The 18,648-nt window shown below is 37.7% G+C and overlaps 1 protein-coding gene across 3 annotated transcripts in view; it reads right to left on the bottom strand.

The window, feature by feature from the left end:
* Positions 1-6,614: 6,614 nt before the first annotated feature.
* Positions 6,615-18,648, bottom strand: part of ZNF148 (zinc finger protein 148) — a 30,689-nt gene continuing 18,655 nt past the window's right edge. For 2 of the 3 annotated variants that reach the window (XM_035129501.3, XM_035129493.3), the window contains exons 4-7: positions 17,031-17,154; positions 16,356-16,439; positions 9,997-10,115; positions 6,615-9,176 (exon numbers count right to left, since the gene is read on the bottom strand). In XM_035129501.3, the coding sequence (XP_034985392.1) occupies positions 7,572-9,176; positions 9,997-10,115; positions 16,356-16,439; positions 17,031-17,154 (1,932 nt within the window). In that variant the 3' untranslated portion in view covers positions 6,615-7,571. The remainder of the gene's footprint in view (positions 9,177-9,996; positions 10,116-16,355; positions 16,440-17,030; positions 17,155-18,648) is intronic. The other variant, XM_088652252.1, reaches the window with a different exon arrangement.

Here is an 18,648-nt window from a genome sequence, read left to right as displayed (position 1 = left end):
CTGAAACCTTTGCTTTCACAAGTGAGCAAAATGGTCATTTCTTTTGAGTGATGAGAATACTTTTGTAACACAGGGAGTGGCCCTGGCTGCCTAGAAGTTGACTGCCATTCATTTCCACTCATTTCTACATGTATAGCTTGCTGAAATGACAAGATTTAGTAAAGAAGTAAAAATGTATACAATATTGGTGGTGTGATACATAAGACTATCCCAATCCATTCTGCCAATGCAAGTCCATTAGAGATGAAAATTTTGTAGTTTGTCCGCCTTCAGTTCTTCCTCCTTATGCAATGTAGAATTTGCCTTTTAAGTAACTGAGGTGTTAGCCATAGACATTTTAATGCAAAATGAATATAACTTATAAAAATGTAATGTGCATAAACAATTCAAAGCTAGAGATATCCTTTGAATACCCAGAGACTGATCATTGGCTTATATCAAGAATGAAGCTGAATCTTCTGCTACATAAGAAATGTATGCATTTTTCAAATGTTGTGATCATGAAAAATTTCTTGTGAGCCTTAATTCATAATGCAGAGTTCTGTATTTTTATTTTCCAGCAGCCAGAGCACACTGAGATTTCAGCCATTGCTTATACATTTAATAAGGTTTTTTTTAAAATGTCTTTGTGTACATTTTTCAATGGTTACTATAAACTCCAAATAAATTAACCTTAAAGAAAAAAGTCAAAAAGTAGTAAATTTCACTCTGTTTCTTAAACAGATAAATCCCATTATTATTTGGGCAGAACTCCCTTTCCAGTATTGCAAAGGTCTTTGGGTACATGAAATAGCACCCCTGTGCAGTAATGGGCATTGTTGCATGAAAATTATATTGGCTTTTTGTGTTTTTCTGCATCTCCCATACCTGGTATTTGAAACTCTTTCCAATACTAAGATCTTAACTTTGATTCTGTGAGGATGTCTCCCTGATTTGCAAGGCAGTGAATCTTGTTGAGCTCCACCTACACAACTCAGTGCTTGTGCCACTGTAGCTGAAGCATGGTATTGCCTGAAAATACAAATCTGGCTCAAATGCACAGTTACCGTGATCCCAGAACATTCAGATCTATAGAAAAGGGGAACAAAACAATAATGGTCTATGATGTCCTTTTCAGTCCCAAAGGACATAAGTCCCTGAACAATAGAAGGAACCATTCCATCCATTCCTATGACTTTCAGTTCACAAAAGTGGTGAACCAAACTACTGGCCATATTACATGAACTGTGAGATCCAGGACTGAAGATGGCACTTTCTGGTCCAAAATACATAGAGGTATTGGCTGTGAGTACAGAAAGGTACATGCATCTTCCCTAGACAAGAGTGCAAGTATCCACACAGCAATTTCTCAATGTATCTCACACAATCCATTAAATGTTCTGGTGTATGTCCATACACAACTACCACACAAACACATTATCATCACAATATTCCTGATTCCTCAGGAATCCTGCATTACCTAATTTATTTCAAATACAAAATAATTACACAAATTCATACTTTCAAGTTTCATACAAAAGCATCTATATTATACATATTTTTAAATTAATGAAACTGGGAATTTAATTGCTTAAAAAAAAACCAACACTCATAGTAAAATGGACATATCTCTTGTATTTTTTTAAGTAATACTGTATGACCACTGAAGTCTCCTTTTCTGGTATTACAGGGGATTTTATGAACTGAAAGGCAAAGAAGGCATATGGATGCTGGGGGGAAGGGGAAATACTGTATCAGAAAATTAATTCCAGCAGCATTCTTCTATTTTTCGGCCCCTTTCTCGGCCCCTAATATTTTTTAAAAGTTGTGTATAAGTCCTGAATTTTCTACCAAACATCGTAAAATTTCTGAACTCGTTTGCAAATCACACAATGTATCCTTAAAAAAGAGCAGATCATCAGGTTTATTTGAATACCAAGGTCCTTTTCCTGACATTGTTAAAATAAAGATAAAACTTACAGAGACAGAATCCAGTATAATTAGTTTCCAACAATAAAATCTCCTTGAACACTGTTGCAAAATTCCTTCTACTGAAATGCTTTGCTACAATAATAAAAAGCATACATTACATATAAAAAGATACCAGTGTACTAAAAGTGACAGAAGTGAACTAGCAAATCCTTCAAAGCACATATTATATAAATGACTAGCATTCAAAAACATTTCTTCCTATAAAATGTAGGTCATATACATTTATAAATCGGCGATCTTTCCCCACCAAAGCAATGATAGTTTTCAAATAATTATGTTGCTCTGTACAGTCTGAAAGCATTGTTCAAACTTTTTGACTTGGTTTTGTTTTGCTTGAACTCCGGATAAAGCTCATCTCAGCAGCTGTTAAATCCCTATGGCAAAATTATATCAAAATCAACCATGACTCAGTGTTCAACTGCAATGTGAATTATGAACAAGAACCACTTTTTGTATCACGTGAACCTGATTTATACCCAAACTATACTGGGATTTAAGGATTTAAAATTAAATTTCAAACTTACTCAATTGGTGCGGAAACTGGAGGAGCAAATCCTTAATCTTCCTTCAAAAATAAGGACACTAACTCATCTTGCAGAAGCTCATCTGAGCCATTAGTTTCATCATGAATGTGTGTACAGGTGCAGATCTAAGGCCTGCTCTCCCTGAAACTCAGATTGTGCTATGTAAACAATGTTATATACTACAAACCAAAAAAACAGTTGAATTTATTGATTAAAAACAATTAAGAATATCCATTAACTTAATCAAAGCTATTAACTCCCCAAACAGTTTTTGGAACTTTCCTTATGCTACTTGCAAAGTTAGCACTGTTAGGCATTATTGCTTACATACAGTACATCATATGCCTCCCGATATAAAGCAGTACTGTGATCTGTTTATATACAAGGTTCTTTTTTCCTTTTTTTTGAAACAAGCTGTAAAAACATTACATACTTTACAGACAATACAAATTCCCACATTTGTACTCAAGTCTAACAAATGGAATGCATAACATTAATAAAACATCATAAAGGAAGACTGACAGTAAGTCCTTGATTGTCAAGACACATTTATATTTCATATATAAACTCTAACTGTGCAGAATCAAAGATTCAATCATAGGTACATCCTTATTTGTAACTCATATTTACAGAACAATATTGCATAAAAAAATAAAATAAACATTTACACTTTTTTTTCTTTTACCTTTCCATTCACTGGGAAAAAGAAAGCAAGAAACTACTTTGAGAAAGGTTTGCTTGCTTCGGTTTGTGTTCGCTACAAGACTGTCTCTCTCTTAAATTATTATTGAAACAATGATTTTATATAAGTATAGCAAAAGCAACTAGAAAATTTCCCTGAAACAAAGTTGTTTGGAAATAATGAAAGTTATTTTTTTAAAAAAAACATAATGGTTTTCATTCATTGCAATACTTTCACAGGACATGTTTTCGTTTTTTGTTTTGCAAAAGGAGTACTTAAATGTCCTACATATACCTAACAAACATGCACTTAACATAAAAGGAAAGCATCTCCAAAAGTCACAAGGCTTCCATTGAGCAGAATTTAAGAAAACATAAAAATAGTTTGTTTTATTATTAATAATAACTGGAAAACGTACATTTGAATTTTTACCAACCAAAATACCCAGATCACTAACACGTTTCTGCCTTCTAAAGCTTTGAACTATATTCTAATAGCTACTCCCCTGCAACTTGCGAAAGAGTTCAATGTCAACCCAACAAAATTTTAGGTTGCAATTTTACAAATACAAAGCAAGTTAATACTGAGATACTCAAACAGGCTGATCCTGGATCCATTTTAGATCCTTTTCAAATATTTACGAAATATGATACACACATCATAAAAAATTAATCTAAAGAAACATGGAATATGCTGTATGTATCCAAGTGGAAATTTTTCAGGAAACAAGCCAGAAACTTGGAAATGAAATCAAACAGCTATACTAAAAATTCAGTAATTCACTAGTGACTTGAAAACCCATCTTTAAAATCACAAAATAAATAAGCAACAAAAGCAGGCATATGACATTACAATGCATTTCATTCATTTCGACAACTGTGGTTTAGTTCGCAGTATTTGTACATAGGTTCTGCAATATGCTTGATTAAAGTTATAGTCATACTTTCATAAGACCTTGACTACACGACTTTACGCCACTGAAGAAACAAGGAGAAATTGTGTAGGGATTAGCATCCTCATTAATAATAAAACGTTCAAGCTTTCACTGTACTTTCTCTGAACTGCTCCTTCTCTCAAAAACCTTGGCCACCTACAATACCTGGGAGTCTGTAATAATTCTCTTAAATTAATTTCAAAAAAGGCATGAAGAGGTGGTCCATATAAATGAAAAACAAATCCTTCTGAATTTTTCTTCAGAAATAGAGTACACTGCAGTACATGATGTGGTTTCTCTTCTAATAAATGGATATATCATCTTTGATCAATTGTTTACTCTGAATAACTAAGACGAAGAGAAGGAAAAGGAGCTACTTCAGCTTTCAGCTCAAAAGTCAGTTCCTTCATTAACTTGCTTTATATTCAAAGTTAAAGGAACAGGAAATTAGTGTTAAAAGGGACACTCAGGCCCAGCAGTCACCCAAAATATAAGCCATTAAAAATAGAGAAAATTAAGCAGCATGTTTGCATTGAAGTCTAGTTTCAAAGAGTTTAAGTTAACTGAATCCAAACATAACATTGAGCTTAACAGGACTGTAGAACCATAGCAGAGATTTCCTAAATACACTTTAAAAAGCATTATTAAGAAAGTATTTCTATTAACACTGTCTCCTAGCATGTATAAAATAGGTTTGTATTATAACTGACAAGGCTTAAGATATATCTGTGTCATTTCTTCTTCTTCTAAAAAGCAACTTAGGAACAGGTTTTTACATGATTCCAATGGGCACCCTCAAGAGCCACAGGTGGAGGTTCTGCTCATTATATTCCATCGCTTGCCAATGCTTCTCCTCAGCTACAGCCTCTCGTGTTCCCAGTAAGTCCCTCTAAAAATGTTGGAATGCTATAAAACAGCACTCCCTCAATGCAGTGCAAAGGCAGCCATCAGAAGGGTAAATATGGAAATGCTTGGCCATGCACACACTTTGGAACCTAGCCATAGTTCCTTCCATTCCTCTCTGCTCACTTTTTTCATAATGGACACTTTCAGAGAAGCATCTCCTTGTCTTCTCACTGTAGGGATTATATTCAACTTGTACCCCTCCACTCACAGATGGTTCTTTGATGAAGTTGGTGCTCCAATGAATGAAGAAGGGGAAGGCCATTTCATTTATTTCACCTGAGTCCCTTCTGGCCCCCACCAATCTCCTCCAGAGGGCTGGGGTCCCTTTGGAACAGCAAGGGAAGAGGACACAAGGGTTGTGAGAGAAAGGGGAGTTTGCAAAAAAAATGACTTCCTCGCCCTTCCATTCACGGAAAGCTCTCCCAGAACAAAGAAACTTGCATGAGTGGGACACAAGATACAACCCATAGCCTTTACACCCTGGCCTTACTGTCTTGCCATATCTACATACACACACAGACTCTTAGCCATTCCTTCTAGATACTAATTGTGCACAACTCTCACTTGCCAGTCCTGTTTACTTCTCTGAAGCACAACTGAATGTTAATTGTACAAATAGTGGTGCACTCAAACACTGTGCCACGAATGCTTAATTAAATTAAAATATGTTATGTGCTAGCTGTGCTGGTGTGGGGCAGGAGACAAACTAAAAAGACCTAAAAAGTTCCATTATTTAGAAGTTTTCATGTGTGCTTATTTTGACTCAGTACCACGGTTGCATTTACTTACTGTACTATGAAATAAATCCTTGGGCAATTTATGTAGAGTAATGGGATAGAACAAGACCTTCCTGTAAAATTAACCTGTTCGTGACCTATAGGAATAAACAAGGCATTTTGTAGCATATGCGTCTTGGGTTCTCAGTAGTTGCCTATGACTTTCATGTAGATTCTAAAATGGGTCCGAAACACAGGTGAAACAAAGGAGAACTTTGGCAACCAAAATTAGGAGTACCATTTTAATTAAAACAAGGTTTTCTCCGGGAATTGAAATTTTGCTTTCCTTAAATTTTTTGAATGAAGGAGGTATCGTTAGGGCTATCTTTGAGAGGTGGTGAGCAGACCTGAAGCTGTAAAACATGCACCCATCTCCCCTGCCTAAATGTTGAGTATGGTGAGGGGTTTTTTGGGGGGGTCTATCTGCGTTCCTGTTGCTCAGCCTTCAGGTAAAACACTGCCTGCAATATTACCTTAAAGCAGCCCATTAGTGAATACAATATAACGAAAATAAAAGCTTCAATTTTAAAAATTATTATTATCCCGACATTTATGTTAAGTCGAAGCACGGCGTGTTAAAACTGTATACAGAACTAATCATTGCACCACACAGTGTAATTCAAGACAGTCTACTATTAAAACAACTACAGGGGATAGGGATAAAGTTTGCAGTTAATTTATTTGTGAAATGCAGCAAAAGTGATCTTTTGGTCACTGTTCTCAGTCACCAGCTCTAGTTGGTAAAACTGCCAATGAAATTGTTCATTAAGATAACCCTTCTGTTGTTATGTAAGGTGATAATGATGCAGCCACATCAAACCTAAAGGTCTAAAATAGTTTTATTTTTGAGAAAGAAAGAAAAATTGAAAAGAATCTAAGTGCTCTAACGTTAATTATTGCAGATTTGTAGGCTGAAGTACAATTTAAACTCTTAAAACCTGGAGTTCACCATTCATATAAACATTATGGAAATGGGAATGTCATCTACAAAGCATTTTAGTTCAATCCTAACCATCTTGATACCTGTCATTTGGAGATAAAAACATAAAGGTACAAAGAAATATGCAATACTTCAGGAATGAAGTAAATGCATTAATAGTAAGTATTTTCCTTTTAAAGTACTTTTAATTGAATCAGACATTTAAATAGGGGAGTGCATTTAGAAAACATAATTACCTATCTCTAAGTGTTGTAAAAGGAAATTCAAAGAAACCAAGAAGGAATATTATGTGTATTACTTTTTAAGAGAGTTGATAAAACAGATTTCCCCTCAGAATGCACTATAGTTGTCTAGCCATCATCTCCTGACATTAAAACTTTTAAGTTCATATTATCTGTACAGTCTATATTTGTGTTCCCTGCTGAAGTGCAATGGCTTGACGAACTAACCAGGAAAATCCAAAATGAATAATCTCATAATTATCATTCTCCCCAAAATAATCAATGTTACCAAACTAAGAAATTATTACAGGAGAGACATCTTATCTGGGTTTTTTGGTTTCTTTTGTCTTGTATAAAATCTCAACATAGCAAGCTCCTGATCTCCAGCAAGCAAATAACCACCTGCCTTTTCAGTGGACACCCACATATAAGGCAATTCAAAAAGAATGGTGACTAATCACACACACAAAAAGCAGTTGCCAATACTCTGTACCAGCTTACTTTTTTGTTGCAACCCAAGGCCTTAAATTTGTATAGGACTGACTCCATCTTATACAGAAGATGCTCGCTCTTGACAGACCCATGCTAAAGTGCCCGTGTTATTTCTACAGATTTTCTTAGCCAAATGTCTGGCCTGTTGTGGCATCAGGTGAAGAGTTCATCCCAGCTCGAGCATCATTTACATTCACCAAAGGGAATTCTGGGAATTCAGCACTTGTCCCTGGTCCCCGCAGATTCACCTGCCCATTAGCAGTGTTAAACTGAGATGATATTCCAGCTCTTGCTCCATGGTACTGAGCCCTGAACGGTTGCTCAAAGGAACTTATTTGATATGCTTGATGGACAGGCTGTGCTTCTGCCTTCTTCTGAGAAGTAACTTGATCCAGAAAGTCCTGGGTAGAGGATGAGGAAGAATGATTTGGCTCGTCACCTGAAAAGGGAAAAGAGTGCTGGGAATCACCAACGATAAGTCCAAAGTGAGACTTGTCTGGAGTTGTTCTTAATGGAGAGTTCATTCCTGATCGAAAACTGTTGACTGGTATAGATGCATAGACCTGCTTGTCTATAGAAGAGAATGCTGGTTGCCCTGCAAGAGTCTGGTTATCACTCACAAAATTAAGGCTTGGGTTGTTCAAATAGGCATCATTTTGGCTAGTTCTATCCAAAGCTTGCTGAAGAAACTTGGAATATTCCTGTAACATACTGGCTTTATCGGATGAGGAACCTTGAGAGCTTGTTGCAACATTCTCAGTTTGTGTGACTTCTGACACCTCAGAAGAATTGATTGATATACTAGAGGTCACTTCCGTATCAGCCACATTAAAAGCTATTTCATGCTGGCCATTAGCTTTATGGGAATAATGGTCTAAAAGAGTCTGAAGTACCTCATCTGGAATGACATTTTTGTCATGGTTGCCTTTAATCTCCACATTCAGCCCCGATGTATCCAGTATTGAGGCTGTGTTACCTTCGTCTATGACACTGGCCACAGCAGCCTGTGTGACTGAAGGCTGAGAGGCAATGGTGCCTACATTCAAGGCATATTCTCTGCTATTACTATTAGCTGCTTGGAGATACCGCCTCTTCTTTAAAAACTGCATTGCATCATCATAGTTTGTGCTGCTGTGTACAGGTTTACTGGGGCCTTCCTGCAAAGTATCAACTTGGTCAATGTCAGCATTGCCTTCAGAGTCCAACAGGCCTTGTTTATCCACAAGATCAAAGGGATACTTAGAAACCTTGCTGTCTTCGTAAGATGCTAAAGATGAAATTGTCTGACTTTGCTCTAGTGGCTGTTTTAGGCTCCTCTTACTGTTAACTTTTTTGAGCACCAGTTTAGGTGGGTGTATTTCTCCAGAATTTGCTTCTTGTAGGTGCCCTCCACTGACGGAAGAATGTGGTAACTCCACTGCATATTCAGCCACCATATACTCATCCTTGATCTTAGTGCTGCCAGCATACAAAGGCAAAAAATCATTCTTATCTTTCTTATGCTCAGATTTATCTGCCCCGCTTTCTCTTTCTAGCCCAGAAGACTTCAATTTCTCCGTTTTTTGCCTTTTCTTCTTTGGCAAAGAGCTGTCCTTCAAAGGCATAGGGAAGCCTTGATCATCATCAGGAGTCAAAAGGCCAATTTTGGTGGCACTTCTGTTGGGTTTCTTGTCACGGTTTTCATGGCACATACGTTTGTGTTTCAACACCCGGTCAGTCCTTGAGAAGAACTGTGGAAGACATTTTTGGTTAGAGAAAAGCAATGCAGCCTTTTGGCCAATTCACATTTTTTCACATGGTAAAGTCCTTCTAAGTCAGGGTCCTATTCTCTCATGGAGAATGCTCTGGGGCGGCATGGGCAAGGCCAGAGGCAATATCAGAGTTCAGGGGCAAATTTCAGTCAGGCAAAAGCTCAAATATGGCTGATGTGAGGAGATGCTTGGTGAAGTGAGAGTCCTGAGGGAGAACTAGAGAGGCCTGAAGGGGCCATATTTGAGATACCGCAACCCTGTCATAAGTGATTTTGGGAATTAAAAAATGGTCACATGTCACAATGTGAAAACCTTACCATGTCAGAAGATGTGAGAGTCAATATTAATATTCAAACAATTTCAGTTATTGCAAACCCAACCCTTTGTTCTTGATCTATAGGAGCCTACTGCAGTACATAAGGGCCCTTCCTGCCACTTCAAATACCTGCAACTGTGGGAAAGGTAAGACAAAAGGACAGAAACCTAAATGACCCTTTCAATTAGCATTAATTTGTTTCAAGGTCTCTGTCATTAATTATGCATATTTTAGATAACTAAAAACTTAGGTTTCTCAATGGGTATATGTTCCTTTCATACTGGAGAGCCATAATTTTTTCATACATAACTATAAAATCTATTTTTTAATTGCTTTTAATTAAATCCACAATGAAATGTATGGTATTTAGAAGACAAGCCAAAGTGCACTCTTACCTCAAGGTTTTAAAACTTGGAATCACAATTGTCAGATATTGTAAAAACAGATTCCCTTAAACTCCCTTCTTTCTCTTTCTCAAATTACCTGCAAGCAGTATTCACACTGATAAGGCTTCTCTCCACTGTGAGTTCTCTTGTGCCTTTCCATGTGATATTTCTGTATAAATCTCATGCCACATTCATCACATCGAAATGGTTTCTCACCTAAGAATAAAAATGAAAAGAGGAAGTACCGTTTAAGAAAAAAAGGAGAAGACAGATTCATACCTCTCCCTGCCATGCTATTATTTAGGTTTACTTAACAACAAACTTACAAAGTATTGGTTTGATCAGCTGGATGTAAACAAAATATAGGTTTGACCACACACCAATATTTTTTCATGTGGCTCATCACTCCAAACATCTTAAAAGAATCACACAAATATTGAGTAGAGGTGGAAGAGAATCAAATAAAAAATAAACTAGCCCATCAAAAAAGAATGTCCCAACATTCATAACAATCAGAACTAGAGGAAAACAAATAAAACAATAAATTTCCATTTTCATTCCAGTATTTTATTCATTATTATTTATTGTATTTCTATCTCACCGCTTTCCTAAGGAACTAAAGGTGATGTACATGGTTCTCTCACTCCCCATTTAATCAACCCTGTGAAGTAGGTTAATCTGAGAGGCAGTGAGGGGCCCAAGGTCACACATGAGCTTGGTTCTAGTCTAACACTGTAACAGACTTGCCCCAATAAGTTGCCAGTATGTACTAGTAAACTGAAAAAGACTGCACGTAAAAGCTCCTTATATTGACAAAAAGAGTGTGTTTATGAAGAGAAATAATTTTCTATGCCCTTGTGATTAACTTGTCTCAATTTTTTCAGACCAGCCACAAGCATGTTCACAAGTGCTGCTGTTATTATTTAATACCACATTTTTAAGCATCCTTGTAACAAGATAAAATAACTGAAATTGGAATAGCTAGTTGCTGACTTATAGCAATAAATATCCTGATCCTTAATTTAGTTAGCTGAAGGTGAATAACAGAATCATAGAACGGGAGAGTTGGAAGGGACCACAAGGGTCATGTAGTCAAACCCCATGCGATGCCAGAATCTTTTTGCCCAGTGTGGTCTCGAACCCACGACCCTGAGATTAAGAGTCTTATGCTCTACCGAATGAGCTATCTGCTGGTTCCTTAGCCCTTCCCAGGGATAAAAGTATCATCTGGCTAGTGCACTGACAAATTTATATACAGTATGCCATGGATCTCCCTGAACCTGCTTTCTACTCCTGGGTGAAAAGCAAATACAGTAGGAATCTTATGTACAGGTGAACCAGGTACCGTGTTTCCCCCTTTTTAAGACACCGTCTTATAACTTTTTTCCCTCAAAAAAACACACAGTGGCTTATTTTCAGGGGGTGTCTTTTTTTTAAAAAAGTGCTGGTACAACTGGGACCCACTGGCTCAGGACGCTCAGTGCTCTCTTCTGCGCGCTGCTGGGCGCGTTGTTGGCGCTGCCAGTTCCGAGCGCCTGCAGGGTGGGGTGGGGGTGGCAGTGCTTTAAACCCCCAACCCTTTAGAAAGCAATGGAAGTTATGGACCGTAACAATCCTTAAGAGGCGCAGGTCTTAAAAAACCCCTGGTATCACCCTTGAAGCACAGCCTTCCAAAGTCAGGGGGGAAGAGGTCTGTTTAGACAAAGGAAAGGATCGGGGGTGATTCTGCGCCCTGGGACCCACAGAACTACTTTAAAAATCCCAACCTGGGGGGGGGGGTCAAATAGTGAAGCCCCATAGCCCTGTAGCAACAGAAGGCACATTCTGAAGCACCCGAGCTGTTCGGTTCCATAAAAAATCCAGGAATTGTAAAATTAACAACAATAATGGGGGGGCACTCTATCCAAAGAGTTAAGAAGGAATGGGAAAGTGTTGAGTTATATATGGAAAAATATGGAAAGGAAAGTTAGTTAAAGATAAAAAATAAATAATTATCGCAAGGGAAAAAATAACATCATAAAGGGTAATAATATTAAATATAAAATAGACAACACAACAGAAAAAGCAAGTATATGACTAAATGAGATCGCACAGGAGTGAGGGAAGTGGGGAGAGAGGGAGGGGGGGTAAGGAATGGAAGGAGGCAATGGCTGGAGGAGGGTATAGGGGGATGAATTAAAGAAAAATTAAGACTGAGAGGCGCATGGTTTTTGTTTTTTAAAGATGCAAAGGCTTGCAATCAGCCAAAGTATAGAGCCCAACTTCCAGGAGACTGCGATCTACTTGCGGATTTATAAACTGGAGGTGATCTACTCCCGTTTTATTGGTGTTCAGGTCAGAGTTGTTTTTAGAGAGAGGAAATATCCCATTTTTGAGGTTAAAGTAAAAGTTCCTGACCTTTTTTTTATAATGAGGAAATGCTGCTAAAACTCCGTTCTTCATTCCACGAAGGGGAGAGGGGGCGGGGCCGGGTGCTCAAAGACAAAAGAAATGGAAAAGGAGATAGCGATCAACTGCAGCCTCCTGCAGCCGCGGGGAGAGGCAAGGGCTGCAGCCGAGTGCTGCTTCGCAAACAAACGGGGGAAAGTGCTTAGAACCCAGAGAATCCAGCTGAAAAACACGAAGCAGCAACAGCAATTGCACACACACCATCCCAAGCCAGCACAGTAACCAAGTCCCAAAAGCAAGAAAGGACTCAGCAAACACTGCTGCGGCCGGCGTTGCTGCTGCTGACTCGGGGAGCTCAGTGCTCTCTTCCGCACAGCGCCTATCACTATGGCTTATTTTCGGGGTACGGTTTATATTTCTCAAATGCTTAGAAATGCTGCTATGGCTTATTTTATGACTACGCCTTAAAAAGGGGGAAACACGGTAAAAAGTTCGTACTGAGTAAAGAAATAAAGAATGGTCAAAGAATAAAAGACACAACAGAGGCAAAGCAACTCTAAAAAGATACAGTATATGCCAAAAGACAGACCTCATGTATTACAGTGGTGCCTTGACTTACAAATTTAATCCGTTCTGAAGGCACATTCGTAGGCCGAAAAATTCGTAAGTCGAAAAGCACTATTGGAAACGCGATTTCCCATAGGAATGCATTGGAAACGGAAAAATTTGTAAGTCGAAGCAACCCCATCTAAAAATTCGTAAGTCGAAAAAACCCTATCTAAAACCGCCACGGTTTCCATTTGGATGTTGAGAAATTCGTAAGCGTGCGGCCATTTGCCCCATTCGTAAGTCGAAAAATTCGGTTGTCGAGCCGTTCGTAAGTCAAGGTACCACTGTACTTTGTATTTGATTACTTTCTATTGCATTGCTTCGTATTCAAGGCAGCGATGAACTAGAGAATACTAAGGCTCCTCGCTTTTACAAAGACTAAAAAAAGACTGAAAAGCTAAAAATAGCTAATTAAAATTCAGCCTTCAGAGTTGAATCATTCTGACAAAATATTTATTTATAAAAGCAATGAATTTTTATAAAGACTCAGGCTATTTATTGTTTAATATCATAGATGGTTCCATAATTTTGTTTCAAACACAAGTAGCACTTAATATTTGTTTTCCATGTTAATACATAAAACAATATCATTTTTTATAATTTCCTTTCCCTTTCTTTTATCTGTTTTTCCCTTTACATAAAACTGCTGTATTAGCTCATTGTCTTAGTTTAATCCACTACACACTTATGTTAAGATTCTTTGTATTGAAGCCAATTTGTCTCCTTGACTTAATGACTAAGATGACTTAAATTCAAGCATTTCAGTTCTCTGTTGGAAAGTAAAAAATAATGTTGTATCTTGTCCACCCTAGCCCCTGACTCAGTCTGAAGCAAAACTTCAAGTCTTCGCCCTGTCTTTCTTGTCTCCTATACTGCATATACTTGGAGTCACAACATTATATATTTCATGTAAAGGTAAAGGTAAAGGGACCCCTGACCATTAGGTCCAGTCGTGACCAACTCTGGGGTTGCGCGCTCATCTCGCATTATTGGCCGAGGGAGCCGGCGTATAGCTTCCAGGTCATGTGGCCAGCATGACAAAGCCGCTTCTGGCAAACCAGAGCAACACATGGAAATGCCGTTTACCTTCCCGCTGTAGCGGTTCCTATTTATCTACTTGCATTTTGACGTGCTTTCGAACTGCTAGGTTGGCAGGAGCTGGGACCAAGCAACGGGAGCTCACTCCGTCACAGGGATTCGAACCACCGACCTTCTGATCAGCAAGCCCTAGGCTCAGTGGTTTAACCCACTGCACCACCTGGGTCCCTTATATTTCATGTACTCAAACCTAACTGGCAAGCAGTACCACCCACAGTTATAAAAAGATACACAGATCCAACTTACATATTAAAAAATATATATTTAAAAGCATGAAACATTAAACTGACAATTACTTTAGATGAAGTAGGTGTAGCCAAATGACACATAAGAAACATACCACCAAACTCATAGGCTCAGTTCAGACTAAAAATTAAACCATGGTTTGTTTAGCTTAACTCTGGTTTGTCTGTGCATCCAAACCCAGTCAGCATGGTTTCTTTAAGGTCAAGAAACTAGGATTGGTAATGTTGGTTTTTTGTAATAGCTGAACTCAGTATTTTGGTTTCCAGTGTAACTCCATTCCTGCTGCCTGACTACAGAGTCAAGAGGGAAGAATTGCTCAAAAAAGAAATAGCTCACATAGCTAAGAGACTCTTACCACCACTTTAACAGACCTCTGTTTGAATACAAGCTCCTTTGCTTGCCTACTAACCAAACAAGGTAGCCATCACAGCTCGGCTGCCTAACTGCAACAGCCCTGCAAGGGCGGCAGGCACCATACCCCAACAATCTTAATAAAATGTATGCAGAGCAGATAACCAAGCCAGTCTCCAGTCAATTCACATACATTCAGTGCATGCCTGTGGAACTAAGTATACAGAAGGCATTCTAGAAATATTATCCAATTTTTAAAGTGAAGTATGCAAAATTATTCTCAGGAAATGGTATATAGTGAAATATTTCCCAAAACTGTTTTTTTTGCACAAACTTTTCCATGGCTAAAACTGCATTGCTTCATAAAATTAGTAACATTACTAATAGATGTACCGTAATACCAGTCAAAGTGGCAAGTTTATATTCTATTAATAATTGTGTAGTACTGTATAGTAAAGAAAGGTTTTGTAGATTCTATATTAAAACAGTAATATTACTTCCAATATCTGATTTATTTCATTCCTGCCCATTTTTTTTTGCCATGTTTCTTAATGTATTATGAGTTGTACTCAAATCAGCCATGTTGTTTGTATATGAATTTCCACTTGTGCAACAGAACCTCTCCTCCCACTCCTTCTCCCGTGCTTTCCCCCATTTATTTTGGGGTTCAATAAGTGCAAAATACACAGGCGTCAATTGTGAAACAGGATTATATATTTTTAAAAAATATATTAATTAGTCACTTTTTCAAAAATGAACTCAAGATGACTTACAAAAATTGAAAACAGATATAAAAACCAAGAGTAAAAACAATCTAAAATTCAATAAAATACATTTCTTTCTCTATGCAGAACATACCCAACAGCACATCATTTATATAACTGAATGCAACAATACTGAAAGGCAGCAGCAGAAAGAAGCCCGGGTGTACAGAAAAACGCATGGCTTGGAAGAAACAGAAGTATAAGCAAAAGTGCAAATCCAAATACTAGTAAGGCTAGTTTGATGATAAGCACAGATACAGTACAAACATTCCAATACAACCGGGGTATTTGTGCAATTTTCTGTCATGTTTTGGTTGCTCAAGGTTTACATGCATACACATAAAGTACTAGACATCAGCACCAGCAGTTTGAACAGATATGAAACCTTTCACCAAGCAACACTCAGCACATTTGCAAGCTCCACTTTTCTGAAATATAGACTGAAAATTGGCATCTAGTCCAAAAAAGACTATATTTCTAAATATTTGCAGAGATAATGAAAGGCCATGCACCAAAATGCCAAAAACCCAGTAAAGCCAAGTCTTTTTACAGAATGTGGTTTTCCAGAAGTAAAATTTTAAAACAAACCAATATAAACGTAACTATTCTGCTTTAACTTTGGGTCTCATTTTTTCTATTTGTCTTTTGCTAAAACGCGTACTCTTGTATAATTTTCTGTATTTTTTTTTACAAAAATAACAGGGTTCAGATACCTATGGGGTTAGGCATTTTGGCCATAATAGTGTTTGAAGTATTCCTATTTACCACTTACCCAATAGAAATATTTATTCTCTCAAGGTTTGCTCAAACCAGCTGTCAGTAACTTATTGGGGGCAAGGGAGGAAAAAGGCAAGGCTAAAGCAGACACCTAAATTCTTTTCTAGAGTTTCTTGAATGCCACGTTAAAACAGAAGCTGCATAATCACTCAATACTTGGCCATGTTTCGGAAACAGTTCTTTAAACACACCAGTAAAAAGAAACTCAAGGCACTATACTCACCAGTATGAATCTTCTCATGTCTCTGTAGCAGGTACTTCTGAATGAAACGCATCTCGCACTGACTGCACTGAAATGGTTTTTCACCTTAAACAATATAATTCCACATCTGTAAGTTAAAAGCTACAAACATTTGTTTCTAACAGATTCTGCTGAGAAATAAAATAGTCAGCTATTGGAATCCAGCATATGAATGAATTCCAAAATATTTTAGTATAAAAAAGTCTGTCTAAACTACCTGGGCTAAAAAGAAAAAGGCTATTAATTCGGTGAGCCTGCTGCTAACAGAGGAGTGCAGCTCATGAGCAAAATCAGGCAGGATGCTGTCATAAGGTACTGTAAAACTCTTTCATCTATTCCAACTAGAGTTCCATCACTGGTAAAATAAGAACCCAGAGACTATGCTATGAACAAGACAAAACTGGAAATTGGGTGACTTACCAACCCATCCTTATACAGAAAGCAAAGCAACACAGTAAATCTCAAATTAACAGAAATGACACTAATTCTTTTCTGGTATTTTTTGACACTTTGGTGCATGGAATACCTAAGCTTAGATGCCACATTTCCTGCACTTTAGAATATAAAGTTTGCATCATTTTTTTCATAATTCAGTGTATTATTAAAGATCCAACCATTTTTAGATAATATAAAATACAACTTAAATTCAAGCAGTACCTGTATGAATGAAGACATGCCTTTGTAAATGGTAGTTGGTTCTAAAGGCAGCATGACAATGCTCACAAATGTGAGATTTGGTAGTTTTCAGACCAAGTGATCCATCCTCATTTATTGTAAGGATCTATTTTTAAAAGGGCAAAATTCAGTCTCACGTTAATTTCTCAATAATGTTACAAGATTCATATGAATACGTAATGGAGGAATTCAAGTGCTTTTAGGCAAAACCACAATGCTAAATAGGAAGACTGTAGACATAAATATCAACTATCTTTTAGTTGACCTAATTGAACCTTAGCTTTACAAGATTTGTGATATATATAAACACATAATACATCCAAAGAAGAGCTAGAAAATTTATTCTCAAAAAAGCAAGTCAGAATATTTTTGATCATGTTTGGTTGTCACTCAAAATACGGTTAACTGTGACATGAGCAAGCCTATCTTCCCAGGTTTGCCTGTGTCCCCATCCTTCTCTAACATGGCAGACAGGAGGGGTACAGAAACTTTGCATTCAATCACCCACTCCCACCACAAGGAGGGAGTAATACCCCTCCCCACCATCTCACTATATATAAGCATCTGGTGACTTCTGTTTCAGTGTATCTGAAGAAGTGTGCATGAACACGAAAGCTCATACCAAGGACAAACTTAGTTGGTCTCTAAGGTGCTGCTGGGAGGAATTTTTTTATTTTATTTTTACTCTTAGTTAACTGCACCTTCCTGTGTCATCAGACCACAAATTGTGGTTTCACACTAAATATGGCAGATTTCAGAACTAGATGATTTCAAACCATGGATTATGAAGTTGGCTTGTCCCAAAACTAACCATTGTTTCAGTTACTGGTATGTTAAAACCACATACTGTATTCCAATTCAGACAACATAGGAAGCTGCAGTTAACAAACAGCTGAAGTAGACATTTTTACACTTAGCAGGAGGAGAGGGGAAGGGAGGGAGCATGCAAGCCTGGGAGTGGATGACATTCATTCCCGTCAAGCTAAACCCTTGGTGTACAAACAGGACCACTATCTCCTCAAATGGTAGCACTATAAATCAGTCTTTAATCTACTCAGTTGGGCAAGAACAGAAAGCTATAAAATCTAGAGGCACTCATGTTATATCCATTTATTTCTCAAGACATGGAGTACATCCAGCAATTGCGATTATTTTTTTGTACAAGCATACTGGTGACAGGATTTGAAGTTTGGTACTTTTACTTACATGTGTTAGTGAAATGATAATTGTGTACTTTATCTTTTCCATCTCAACAGAAGGTTAAGGATAACCTTAACATTTTTCAGTCTTAATAACCCATTACAACAGCCCAATTTGCATGTCATGCTAAGTCAAAAGAAAATCTTGCATCACTCTTCCCTGATCATTTTTTTAGTGCATCACACTGAGCTAAACTATACTGTAGTTTAGCTTAGTGTGCAGTCCAAATCCAGGGGTGTGGCTTAGGTCTCTGCAGACTAACTATGAGCTGTAGCCAAGGCTTGTTCTATAGGTTATAGTTCAGTATTTGTCTGGGAGAAGTAAACCATGAGCCCGGCTTTAGACAACATGCTAAGGCTACCTATGGCTTAGGTCTGGGTGACACAGCAGCAAAATGATC

Source organism: Zootoca vivipara, chromosome 1 (assembly GCF_965207765.1).
Source record: "Zootoca vivipara chromosome 1, rZooViv2.hap1.1, whole genome shotgun sequence".
Lineage (NCBI taxonomy): Eukaryota > Metazoa > Chordata > Lepidosauria > Squamata > Lacertidae > Zootoca > Zootoca vivipara.
Note: the sequence above shows the minus strand (reverse complement) of the source record. Positions and strands in the feature narration are given on the sequence as shown.